This window comes from Physeter macrocephalus, chromosome 16, assembly GCF_002837175.3.
Source record: "Physeter macrocephalus isolate SW-GA chromosome 16, ASM283717v5, whole genome shotgun sequence".
Lineage (NCBI taxonomy): Eukaryota > Metazoa > Chordata > Mammalia > Artiodactyla > Physeteridae > Physeter > Physeter macrocephalus.
In genome coordinates this window covers 71821450-71834356 of record NC_041229.1, presented here as the reverse complement: position 1 = coordinate 71834356, position 12907 = coordinate 71821450, and the positions used below count along the sequence as shown (strand labels likewise).

General features: G+C 46.7%; 1 protein-coding gene across 1 annotated transcript in view; it reads right to left on the bottom strand.

The window, feature by feature from the left end:
- The window catches only part of OTOG (otogelin), an 85564-nt gene that overhangs the window by 35351 nt on the left and 37306 nt on the right, over positions 1-12907 (bottom strand). Inside the window, exons 24-30 of the mRNA XM_024118883.1 lie at positions 10849-10956; positions 7269-7407; positions 5641-5775; positions 5201-5347; positions 4786-4905; positions 2768-2884; positions 1919-2075 (exon numbers count right to left, since the gene is read on the bottom strand). Coding sequence (XP_023974651.1) covers positions 1919-2075; positions 2768-2884; positions 4786-4905; positions 5201-5347; positions 5641-5775; positions 7269-7407; positions 10849-10956 — 923 coding nt within the window. The remainder of the gene's footprint in view (positions 1-1918; positions 2076-2767; positions 2885-4785; positions 4906-5200; positions 5348-5640; positions 5776-7268; positions 7408-10848; positions 10957-12907) is intronic.

Here is a 12907-nt window from a genome sequence, read left to right as displayed (position 1 = left end):
GGCCTGGACTGGGGTAAGGCAAATGCTCACCTGAGGTGCAAAATTTAAGGGGACCTCAAAAATCTCAGTAATCAGGATATGTAATTTTTTTTTTTTTTTTTTTTTTTTTTGCGGTATGCAGGCCTCTCACTGCTGTGGCCTCTCCCGTTGCGGAGCACAAGCTCTGGACGTGCAGGCTCAGTGACCATGGCTCACGGGCCTAGCTGCTCCACGGCATGTGGGATCTTCCCGGACCGGGGCACGAACCCGTGTCCCCTGCATCAGCAGGCGGACTCTCAACCACTGCGCCACCAGGGAAGCCCAGAATATGTAATATTTTAATACAATTTTTAATTGCAAAATTAATGCAAAATATCCATGATGAACAAAATATCACAATTTTAAAATAGACAAGATCAGTGACAGCACCTTGCTGAGCCATACTGGAGCCTGAGGCAAAAGGAAAACTCAATAATATTGAGGCTGTCATTACTTAAAATTGTGATATTTTGTTCATCAGAGATGTTTTTGCATTAATTTTGATTTTTTTTTTAAATATTGCCTTAAAATATTGCCTTTTTTGGTAGCCCCTTAAATCTTGCGCTCCAGGAACTGGCCTCACTTGCTTCACCCTAGGCCTGAATATTAAGTGAGTTAATGCACAGAAGGCACAGGGCCTGGCATACAGTAGATTCTCAGTAAACGTGTGTTCCCTTCTCCTTCCTGAAGGATTTTTATCAGAGAAGTAGAAGGAGAAGCAGACTGCATGAGGACCCAAGGCTTCTGTGATTGAAGAGGCTCACAGTAAAATGGGCAAAGAAAAAGGAAGCCAAAGGCAGATTCTGCTCCATCTTCCTCCTGAGGTCATCCTGCCTGGAGCTCTCATGCCAGCACCCATGTCCCCACGAAAAATGACAGCAACCTCGGCTCTAGCACAAGCACTGTGTCAAGTGCTTTATCTGCATTTTCTCATGTAAATCTCAGAGCTCCCTGCAAGGAAGGTACAGTTCTCTTAACCCGCAATTACTAGTCAGAGTATAAGGAACATGCCCCAGGTCACCCTGCTTGGTGGAACTGGAGTCTGAACCCAGACAGTGTGGCCCCACTACCTGTATAATAACCACTGCACCACAAAGTGAGGCATCTTGCACCAGGAAGATCTTTGGTATGCAGAAACAAATAATAATCAATTAATTAATCATTTAAATTTCTATGAATTTTATTTCATCTTTTAAATATTTACTTTTGTATCTGTTTTGTGACATACATTTACACTAATAGTACATGTATACATACATGCATCTATGTGTATGTGTGTATATATATATATATATATATATATATATATATATGCATGTAAGTGTGCTCAAAATGTTTTTACTTGATAGGAGTGTACAACCAAAAGCATTTGCAGACCACTTGTGCTCCAGAAAAACTGCTATCTTGTGGTGCCTCTGATGGGCCCCATGAGTCTCACCTGACAAAGGGCTTTCACATTCACTATCTCGTTTGACCCTCACAATAAACCTGGTGGGACAGGTCTATTCCTATTTTTCAGATGAGAAAATGGAGCCCCAGAGAGGTTGGGGGACTTGTTTGAGGTCACACAGCTTGCAAATGGCAGCTCTGGGTCTGGAACCCAGGGCTCCTGACTCCTCTGGTAAAGTGGTTAAGAGCATGGGTTTGCAGCCAGACCATCTGCAATGGAGATGAGCCCTGGCTCCTCCACCAACCTGTGTGACCTTGAGCATGTTACTTAATCTGTCTCTCTTTCTAGCCCATTTCTCCAACTGTAAAACAGGAATAAACAGTCCTACTTCACAGGGTAGTTGTAAGAATTCAATGAATGATAAGCACAAGCCAGAGTGATGGGACCCCAGAGGCCTGCCCACAGAAGGGGCCCCACTCTCCCCATCGGATGACCAGTCTGGACACTCACGGCAAAGGCGCGGGGTCCTCCAATCGACGGCCACCCCATGCTGGCAGCACTGGTGGGCATAGGCAGACACGCTGGCACAGAAGCACTCACAGTCACCGCCCCGACTGCACCCACATGTGTCTGTCAGGCAGTTTGAGTAAAACCAAGTGACATCGACCTAGAGGAGGTCAGAAGTCAGATGTCAGAGGACAGACCCTGAATGTTAGCCCTTCAGCTTCTGGGCTGATGACACTCAGCCTCAGGGAGCAGCATAAACGTGAAGGGACCACAGGATGGGGCGAGCTGCCCATGTGGGGTGAGGGCAGAAAGGCAGGCAGCTGAGAGGGAAATGTTAACACCATGACCCAGGTAGACCCTGCTTTTGAGAACTAAGCTTTCTCCTTCCTCGGGCCTAGGCTATTGGATCCAGGGGCTTAGGGTGTGGCTGAGAAACAGACGTGGGGTGTGAGCCCCCAGCCAGGGCCAGAGACAGCCAAAGCCCATCTGACGGCAGCCTTCGAGGCCCTGGAGGGGGCCATGCAGAGCTGAGCACCAGCTCTTCTCTGTCTCCACTGAGGGCTGATGCCACAGCATGAGGGGTCTATGTTCACCATTCAGAAGAACTTCCTGATTGGGAGGAAGAGCCTGATTGAGATAGGCTTAAAAAGGGCACAGAAGCTGTTTGACTGTGTCGGTCCCAGGGAAACAGGGCAGACTCATCCGAGCAGACCAGAGGCAAGGGAATGGCAGAGGTGAATCTTTCCTCTAGACCTGAGGTGTCTCTCCAAGGCATGGAGGGTCTGAGAGCAGAAGGGATTCCAGGGAGGTGGGAAGGGGGCCCAGGAGCAGCCAAGCCTGGAGTCCACTCACCACAGGGTGGCAGGTCTCAAACACCTCGCTGAGCAGGATGCTGCACTCCTTTTTGGCAAAGGGTTCTCGGAGAGGATTCAGGACACATGTGTCTCGGGGGTCGAGGGTGTCTGGGCACTGAGGGGGCAAAGGCAGCACTGTTGATCTCCCTACCCCTCAAACGCCTGTTGCCTGATGTGGTGGAGACTCCTAGAGTGGCTCCCTTGATCCCGGCCTCCTGTGTTCATATCCTTGTATAATCCCCTGCCCTTGAATGTGGGAGGGACCAAACTGACAAGTCGACAAAAGACAGCAAAGGTGACACATGGATGTGGTTACGTGCCAGTGACTGCATTATCATGTTACATAAGAGTGCAGAGCCCATCTGGCTGGAGTCTCTCCCTTGCTGGCTGTGAATGGCACATGGCAGGAATGGTGGGTGGTCTCTAGGAGCTGAGGGTCATCCTGGGCCAACAGCTCGAAAAAAAACTAAAGCTCTCAGTTCTATGACTACAAGGAATGGCTGTCAACACCACATGAGCGGTCAGAGAAGCAGATGCCTCTCCAGTCGAACCTTCAGATGAGAGCCCAGCCCTGGCTGACACCTTGGCTGCAGCCTGTGATACTGTATGCAGAGAACCGAATCAAGCTGTGCCCTGACTCCTGACCCACAGAAACTGTGAGATAATACACGTGTGTGGTTGGATACTGCTAAGTCTGCAGTTATGGTGTTACACAGCCATAGAAAACTAATACAGATTTCCCTGATGTCTGCTGAACCTCCTCCCCTAGCCTACATTGTCACTGGAGCCCCCCAGAGTATGCCCAAGGGGATTATTGAGAGAGAAATGACAGTGAAGGGTGAGAGGAGGGAAGCAATAAAGGTTAGTCACCCACTCAGCTTCTCTAAAATGGAATGGGTTAGAGCATACTTTTCTGAGGCTGTGAGAACAGCCTTGCCCCACCTCAGGATTACATTTAGCTCCAGGTCATGACTAACTGCTCCCCTGACACCAGTCTACATAGGCTTATCTCCACCTACTCCCCAACAGAGAACTAGGAACCTAAGATCACTCAGTCCAGGAAAGGCAAATATGTAACACTCATATCACCTCTCTAATGCAGCACCCATGGCAGACATAACTAATCACTCACTGTTCCTCCAGCTGAGCCTGACACAAGTGTTGGTATTTCTCAACATAGCTGCCCAGGCAGCCTCATCTGACTGATCAGATTTGTCACATGAAGTGAAATCTATTCACTATCCCTCTCCCAGCCCCTTCACTTCACAGAGAACCACAGAGAAGATGGGACTTACTCAAGGTCACCCAGCAAGTCACTGGATGATCTAACACAAGAACCCCAAATAATAAAACAAACAAAAGAAAAACAAAATAAAATAATTTTTTAAGTAAAAGAATAAGACAAGAACCCAGATCTCCTGCTGTCAGCTCAGTGATGTTTCCCCCCGTCGCTCACAGCTTGGCAGCCTCAGACATCTCCCAAACCTCAGAGACATCCCCCATCATTCCCGCCTCTGCTAATATTGTCCTCCCTCTCTCTGATACATTCCTCCATCCAAATATGGTCTATCTTTTAAGTACCACACTAGTGCCACCACCTTCAGGAAGCCTTCTCTAATTGCCCCAACCCATGCAGGTCTCTCTTGGTCTCTCCTGTGTGCCAGACCTATGGCCAGGCACCAGGGGCACAGAGATGGGTAAGATGGTAATGCTTCAACAAGACTCATCTTCCCTAGTAGGGGGTCATCTCTCCTAGGACAGAGACTTTGTCTCCTTCCCAGCCTCAGCCCTCCTACCAGGGCTCGGTCTGGGGTCTGATGTGTGAGATGGGATGGTGCATGTCCTCAGGCCACAGGACAGAGTCCAGGGCTGAGGATGCTGGGTCAGAAGCTGAGAGAGAGGTTGCAGGAGCAGCCTTGCACCAACGTCCCTCTCCCCTGACCTGTGGCCAGTTTCTCTCAGTGTGACCAGGGTCCATTTGGGTGAGAAGAGTGAGCCAGCTTGGAGAGGTTTTACCTCAACTGTAGCCCAACTGCCACCAAACTCCTGGGGGTTAGTTAACTCTAACTTCTCTGGGGTCCTCATCTCATTGACGGTCTTTAAGTCAAAATTCCCACAGAGTCCTGCCAGCTGGCCCTGAAAGAAGAGAGAATGGTCAGTTTCAGGCATTCCGAGGGTGAGCCACAGGCAGAGGGGTCGCCCTGAGCCTAGGAGTCTGTCATGGGCCCAGAAGCAACTACTGGGGTCACAGTGTGCAGAGAGAGAAGAGTCAGAGGAGAAGGGGCCCAGAGTCGGGTGGGGCAGATAGGACAGCAGGCATGATGCTCCTGGCTCTTTGGCGAGGGTACAGCTCATGCAAGGACACCCAGTGGGTTGGCTTGGCTCTAGGAAGGAGCACAGGGCCCGTGAGGGTCACTGATCACATGACTACCTGCCACTGTGGCCCCGCCTGAATGTGCACCGTGGTTCTCTGGTCCCATAAGAGGGTGATGTGTTCCCGTGGGAAATGCACCAGCGTGAAAAACCCTGCTCGCCACGTGTGGACCTCCTGCTTCTCATCCAGGAAGCTCTCCGGACTCTAGGGGGACAGAGGTGGCCATTCCTGAGGCCAGAGTGTCCCCCAATACCTGGGTCAGCTGGGCCTGGCTACAAGTCACTGCCCGGCCCCAGGAGTTCACCAATTCCTCTGCCTCCCTCATGCCCTGACATTGACCTCTGGGCTCCTGGCCGTGGCCAAGGAATTCAATCTGGGCTGCGGACTCAGTGGCTCCAAGAGAAAGTGCTGTGGTAAGGAAACCAGTCCTTAGCCCTCTTCTGTCCCCTATTAACCAGCAAATTGTCCATATAACCTTCACCTGCACCAGGCCTTACGGGATTTCCTGAGTCGTCATCGAAGATGATGAGTGAGTTCCCAACGTTGATGGAAATAAATTTCCTGCAGATGACGCCAGAGCTGTAGCAGTTTACGTTTTCTACAATCACAGAGAAGCTGAAATCTGATGTGCTCTGAGGAGAAATAAGTTAGTGCAATAAACCAGGGAGAGAAGAGATTCTGCTGAGAGGCATGGGGTAGAGGGACACAGACTCTGAAATACTTTTCATATGAGCTGTGACTCTGGGCAACTTACTTCAGTTCTCTGAAGCTCAGTTTTGTTTTGGGTGCCTGGTGCTGTGTTTAGCATGTAGGGATTCTCCAAAAAGTATCTGATGAGTGAATGAATGAATATATAATAGGGATGACTGGTGTTGACAGGGGTGTAGGGGAAGGGGCACCGTCTTACACACACTGATGATGGTAATGTAAGCCTTTTTGGAGGGCAATTTGCAGGCACTGGACAACATTCTAAACGTATAACTTTTATAGCAATTCTACTTCTAAGCGTCTAGAGACACATCCACACAAGTATTCATTGAGCATTTAAATATTGACAACAACCGAAATGTCCATCAATGGTGAATTACAAAACAAACTGGAGTACATCTTTTCTGTGGAATTCTACAAAAAGAAGAAGAAAAATTTGCTGACTATATGAGATAATGTCCAAAATATACTATTAAGTGATAAAAGCAAATTGCGGGATTCTATTCATAGAAATTAAACAAAATGTGTGTGTGTGTCTGTCTGTCTGTCTGTCTTATGGAAAATGATCTTGCAGGATTCACACCTAGCTGTTATGAGTGCTTATTCAGCAGGGAGTAGGAACAGAAGAGATGTGAAGAGAAATATTTGTTTTTAATATATGCTTCTAAGTTGTTTTAAATGTTAGTGAAGAGCATGCAAAACCTTTGAAATTTTAAAAATAAAACAAGGTCTATAATCTTTGTCTTGTGGAGTTATTGAAATTATGTGAAAGACCCCAGCACAGTGCCTGCCCCATAGATAGGACTTATTCCATAAAAGGTTTGCCATTATTATTATTCTTACTGTTACTTTTACTATCATATAATGAGATGGACAGGCCCTTAGCAAAACCAAGGTCCCTGAATGTGTCTGAGGCACTCTCCCACCCGCCCTGTTGGTGCCCTTTTCTCCTTCTGGAGGGGATCCTGCCTGCACACCAACTCTCCAGTCAGATTTCTTGGTTCCAACCTGACCCCAGTTCTGTCCCTGACTAGTTGTGTGATCTCGGGTGAGATACCAACTTCCCTAAGCCCAAGTTGCTCCAGCTATGACATGGGCTCAATAAACTGTCTTGCTGTAAGAGTTAAGTGAAATAATGCCTTAAAATGGCTTGGTAGACCACCAGGGATATAATAAAGGCCCAGAAAGCATTTGCTTTTACTATTACAGACAGAAAAACCACTGGCACCCAAGGGGGCAATCTTATAATGGTGACAGCCAGACTGGTGGGCTCTGTCCAGCCCCAATCTTGTTCCTTAGCACTTCCTTGAGTCTCTAAATTGCCACACACCAGGGCTTAGATCCTCCCACCCACCTAATTATGTACCAGCTGCTCTGGGTCCCTGTAGAGCCAGTTGGTACACACCCAGGCACTAACCTTGACCAGGTGCACTTTGCATGCTCCCACGAAGTCAAATGGGAGCCCATCAAACGTGCGGTAATGCCGGTCGCCATAGGCGGTGCAGGTGGAGGCACAGGGGTGGAGGGCGCACTGGAATGAGCCGTGCTGGCACACACTGAAACACACATGCCCAGACCCCTGACAGGGCATGCCCTGCCCCCACCCTGAATATCCAAGATGGAGCCACTGCCCATCGAGCGCCCACTGTGTGCCCACTGAGCGCCCACTGTGTGCCCCTGGGCCAGAGGTCAACAAACATCATTGACCTCCAACAGATGCCCAAAGGGTGGCAGGGTGGGTCCCCATTTTATGTAGGACACACTGGGGCTCAGAGAGGTTAAGCCAACAAATAACAGAGCCAAGACTGAATCCAGATCTATTTGACTCCAACATCCACACTCTCTTTACCACTCCAATCGTTCATTCATTCACTCATTCATTCAACAAGTCATAAGCATCTACCATATCCCAGGCATTATTCTAGGAGTTTCAGATACATCAGTGAACAAAACAGCAAAAAACCTCTGCCCCTGTGAAGCTTATATTCTAGAGGAGGAAGCTACACACTAAATAATAAGTAAGCATGAGTAGGTAATAGAGTGGGTAAGAAGGTGATGAGTGCTATGGGGGCGGGGGGAAGAAGCAAGATAAAGGGGATTGGGAATGTGTGTGGGGGTGGGTTGTAGTTTTAAGTAAGGTGGACAGAGGAACATGTGAGCAGAGACTTAATGGAGGTGAGAAAATTAAGTATATGGACATCTGGAAGAAGAGCATCCTGGGCAGAGGGTGCAGCCTTTGCAAAGGTCCTGAAGAACCTCAGGAAGACAACACAGCTAGAATGGAGAGTGTAGGAGGAGAGGAGGAATTCAGGGAGGTAACAGAGGTCCAGATCCCATAGGTCCATGAAGGCCATTGTAAGAATGGTAGGAGTGAGACCAGGAGTGTTTGGAGGATTTAATCACGGGAATAACAGGATGATTTATGTTCCACTCTGGCTGCTGTGCTGAGCCTAAGCTGGAGGGTGGAAGCAAGAAGATCAATCAGGAGGTTTTTCTGCAACTCAGGAAAGAGATGATGGTGGCTCAGAGCAGGGTAACAGCAGTGCAGGAATGAGATCCAGATTCTGGATCTATTTTGAATGTAGAACTGAGAGGACTTTCAGGTAGCTCGGATGAAGGTAGTAAGAGAGAGAACTCAAGGATGATTCCAGGTGTTCCGGCCTGAGCAACTGGAAAAATGAAGTCTTCCTCCACCCGGATGGGAAAGGCTGAGTGAGAAGCAGGTCTGAGGGGAAAGATCAGGTGTTCAGTTTTGGGCGTGCTGGTGTTTGCCATGTCCATTAGACACACGTGTGGTGATGTCAAATGGGTAGCTGGATGTGCGAGTCTGGAGTTCAGGAGTAAGGTTTGGACTATGGGTAGAAATTTGGGAGTCAGCTGCCTACGGATAGGCCTTATCACCATGAGACTGGGGGAGTTCACCAACAGAATGAGTATAAATACAGAAGAGGTCCCTCGGGGCACTCAATATTAAGAATTTGGAGAAGAGGAAGGATCAACAAAAGAACTGGAGAAGGAGCAGCAAGAGAGGCTGGAGGAAAATCAAGAGGGTGGGGAATCCCAGAGTCACATGAAGAAAGGTATGACGGTAGAGAATGATAACAAATGACTGACTGTGTCAAATGCTGCTAATAGGTCTAGGAAGATGAGGACCAAGTGATAAACACTGGATATAACACCATGGAGATTATCGGTGACCTTGGTAGGGACAGTTTTTGTGGAATGGGAAGGAGAATGGGAGAAGAGGAATTGAAAACAGCAAATATAGACAACTGTTCTGAGAAGTTCTGCAATAAAAAGGGAGCAGAGAGATGGAGCACGCACTCATTAATGTGAGATGAATCCCGAAGTCTAGGAGACCTTCCTCAGCCTACAAGAGACGCAAGGGTTCAGGGAAGCTGAGTGGTTGGGAAGGGCTCGTACAGAACACACCCATCTCCGAAACACCAGACCAGGAATCAATACACCAAGCCTGACCTGAAGTTACTTTACACAGTGTCTTGTGCCCAGCCCGACCCCTTGGACAGTCACTGGAATGTGATGTGGGTATAGGTTCCAATGGGTGGGGACCTCCACTGGAATGAGCTGGCCAGACCTCTTTGAGGGGTCCTCGTCCTGTTTCCTTCCCCTCTTCATCCTATAGCCCCACTAGTCTAGCTGATGTGCTTTGGCCATTTTCCAGAGAGTTGTAGGAGCCAGGGCTCAGGGGTCCCTGATGTGTCCCCTGACCCCCTGGGGCAGTGGCAGGGCCACCTTGATCCTGCAGACACATCAGGGCTGGCGGAGCACTTGGACTCTCAGAGGCGTGGAAAGCCCAGGTCGGGCCCTCCGCAGGAGTGCAAGGGCACAGGGGGAATGTCAGGGAGGCTCCACATGCCTCTGTGTGCCAGGAACACAGAGGGCATCTGGCAAAGGAGGCCACAACAGAAGCCGCCCAGCCTGGAAGGCATGGGTTGAAAGGCCTCATTAGCTGTTGGGGTAGTTATAAGGCCTTTGTGGCGGCGGCAGGGGCGGGTGTCATTGGGGAACCTCAAGATTTAGGTGATTACAAGGTGGGAGAGATGCTCAGTTCTCCCAGAAGCAGAGGACAGGTGGAGAGTGGGAAAACAAGTTACTTAAAAAAGAATCACCATAGACACTTCCAGGAGCCAAGCCTTTGGAAAGTGAATTAACATGAGTTAGGCACAGCAGCAGTGGAAGCCTGGGAGGATATTTAGGAGGTTGAGTCTCTACCCACTTCCATTCCCTGCTGCTTGGCCCAGGGCAGGCTCTACAGAACTGGTCCCAAGCCTGTTTTCAAAGAATTCAATCCAGGTACACACACTCTCACGTATGTATACTTATATTAACAGATATACAGTGTGAAAATATATTCACATATAAACTTACTCTCACATATAAGCATGTACATATTCATAGGAAATCACAAATGCACATTTTACATATTGTTCACTTACAGGTAAATACAAATATGCACACCCAGTGCATGCACATATTCACACACTTTGCACATACATGTCCCCACATACTAAATGGATGGAGATGTACACAAATGTATATAAATATAGCTGTATACATACACAAATTCATAACTGTATGTATTCACTAACATATTCAGGATTATGAATGCCCATCTTTTCATATACATGCATGTGCATATACATTCACATATGCAGTCTATGCATTTTGGACACGTGCCCACACTTGCACATCCATATACATATGCAAACACATCCTCAGGATTACAAATACACATCTACACACATTCATATACATGTCTGATCAAACTCACATTCATGTAAATACTCACAAAAACACTCCCCAAAATTCTATGTGTACACTTGTATATATACACAAAGCCCTACATAGCACAGAAACACACAACATGAATATGAATATGGTTGAAGGGGGGATGCTAGATTGTACTCATGATCATGCATCCCATATCCATCCTCACCCCCAGAAAAAAGCTGAGCCTGGATGGGGCCCTCACTTACCAGGAATGGCAGGGAGACATGACCTGGTCCCCAGGGAAGTACTCCTTCCCCTTCCAAGAGCATGGGCACTCCTCTGGCAGGAAGCAGGCATCCCCGTGTCTGAGCAGGCTACAAGGACACAGCAAGCAGGTGGTCAGGAGAGCACCCTTCCCATCTCTGTCACCTGTGGAGGACCCTGTATCCACATGGATGCCCCAGAGTGGCTCTCAGCATTTACCCTGGAAGAGAGTGACCATGTACCCACCACCATCCTGCTGCTGCCCAGTGGGGTTCAGAGGTACCTCGGTAACTGGAAAAACCAGAGACAGACTTGGCCCAGCTCAGAAGTCTCTGCCATACATCAGGAAGCAAGGCTCAGCTCTACCAGCCACATGCCGCCCCCCACCCGCCAGCCAGGCTGGACGTCAGTTGTCCCGTAGGCACTAGATGTATACTAATGAACAGACCATGGACATGGGCATTGACCCTCCCTACCCAGGTGGCTCATAGAGTAACTAGTAGATTGCACTGAAAAGAAATGTTAAAGGGAATTTTTCAGGAAGATGGAAACTCAGATTCACATGGAATGAAGAGCTCCAAAAGTAGAAAATATGTTGGTAAATTTTTTTTTATTTTTAATTTCTTTAAGAGATAACTAAGCATTTAGAACAAGATTAAGGTCAATGAATTGTGGGGTTTATAACACATGTAGAAGTAAAATGTATGACAATAATAGTACAAAGGACAAGAAGGAAGTAAATGAAAGCAGACTGTTACAAGTATTCTACCTAAAGTGGTGAAACATTAATTCATGGTAGACTGTGATAAATGAAGGATACATATTGTAATCTCTAGAGAACCACAAAAATAAAAAATACCAGGATATATACTTCAAATGAAATAAAGGAGAAAAAAATAGAATACTAAAAAATACTTAACCCAAAAGAAGAAAGAAAAGAAGAAAAAACAAAGAAAGAGAGGGCAAACAGATAACAAATAACAAGATGGTAGTATTAAACTCAGTCCAATTACATTAAAGGCAAATGCATAAACCCTCTAATTACAAGGGAGAAACTGTAACACTGGTGAAAAAAGCAAGACCCAACTACAGTTTTGGGTAGTTGTAAAATTTTGTTTACAAAAGACACAGTTGAAATATAAAGGCACAGATAAGCTAAAAGTAAAATGATGGGGAAAGATATCACGTAAACACTAGTCACAAGACAGAGTGGCTATATTAACATTAGACAAAGTAGACTTCAAGATAAGTAGTATTAACAGCAATAACAAGGGCTATTTCATAATAACAAAAGAGAGTCAACTTATCAAGAGAACATAAGAATCCTAAATGGGCATGCACCAAGTATGAAAGCTTCAAAAACAGAAGCAAAAACTCATAGAACTAAAAGGAGAAAAGAGACAAAAGCACAATTATAGTTGGAGATTTCAACGTTCTTCTCCATTACTGATAGAATAGGCAAAAAATCATCATAGATGTGCCTATAAATTTGACAACTTAGATGGAATGAACGACAAAAACACCAAATATCTCTAAATAAATTCAATGACAAATGTGCAAAACTTTAGGTGAAAACCATGAAACACTGCTGAGAGAAATTAAAGAAGGCCCAGTAAATGGAGCAATAATGACATATTTGCAGATCCGAGGACTCACTAGTATGAAGATGTCAGTTCTCCCAAAGTGACCTATAGATTCAGCACAATCCCAATCAAAATCCCAGAGGCTGTTTTGTAGAAATTGACAAGCTGGTCCTAAATTTACATGGAAATTCAAAGACCTAGAAGTGCCAAAAAAAACCTTGAAAAGGAACAAAGTCAGGGCACTATCAATTTCTGATTTCAGGACTTACTATAAACCTTCAAAAATCAAGACAGTGTGATACTGGCCTAAAGATAAGTCAAATAGATCAATGGAATAGAATAAAGAGTCCTAGGAATAAAGACACAGAGGTAGAGAATGGACTTGAGGACACGGGGAGGGGGAAGGGTAAGCTGGGATGAAGTGAGAGAGCGGCATGGACATATATACACTACCAAATGTAAAATAGATAGCTAGTGG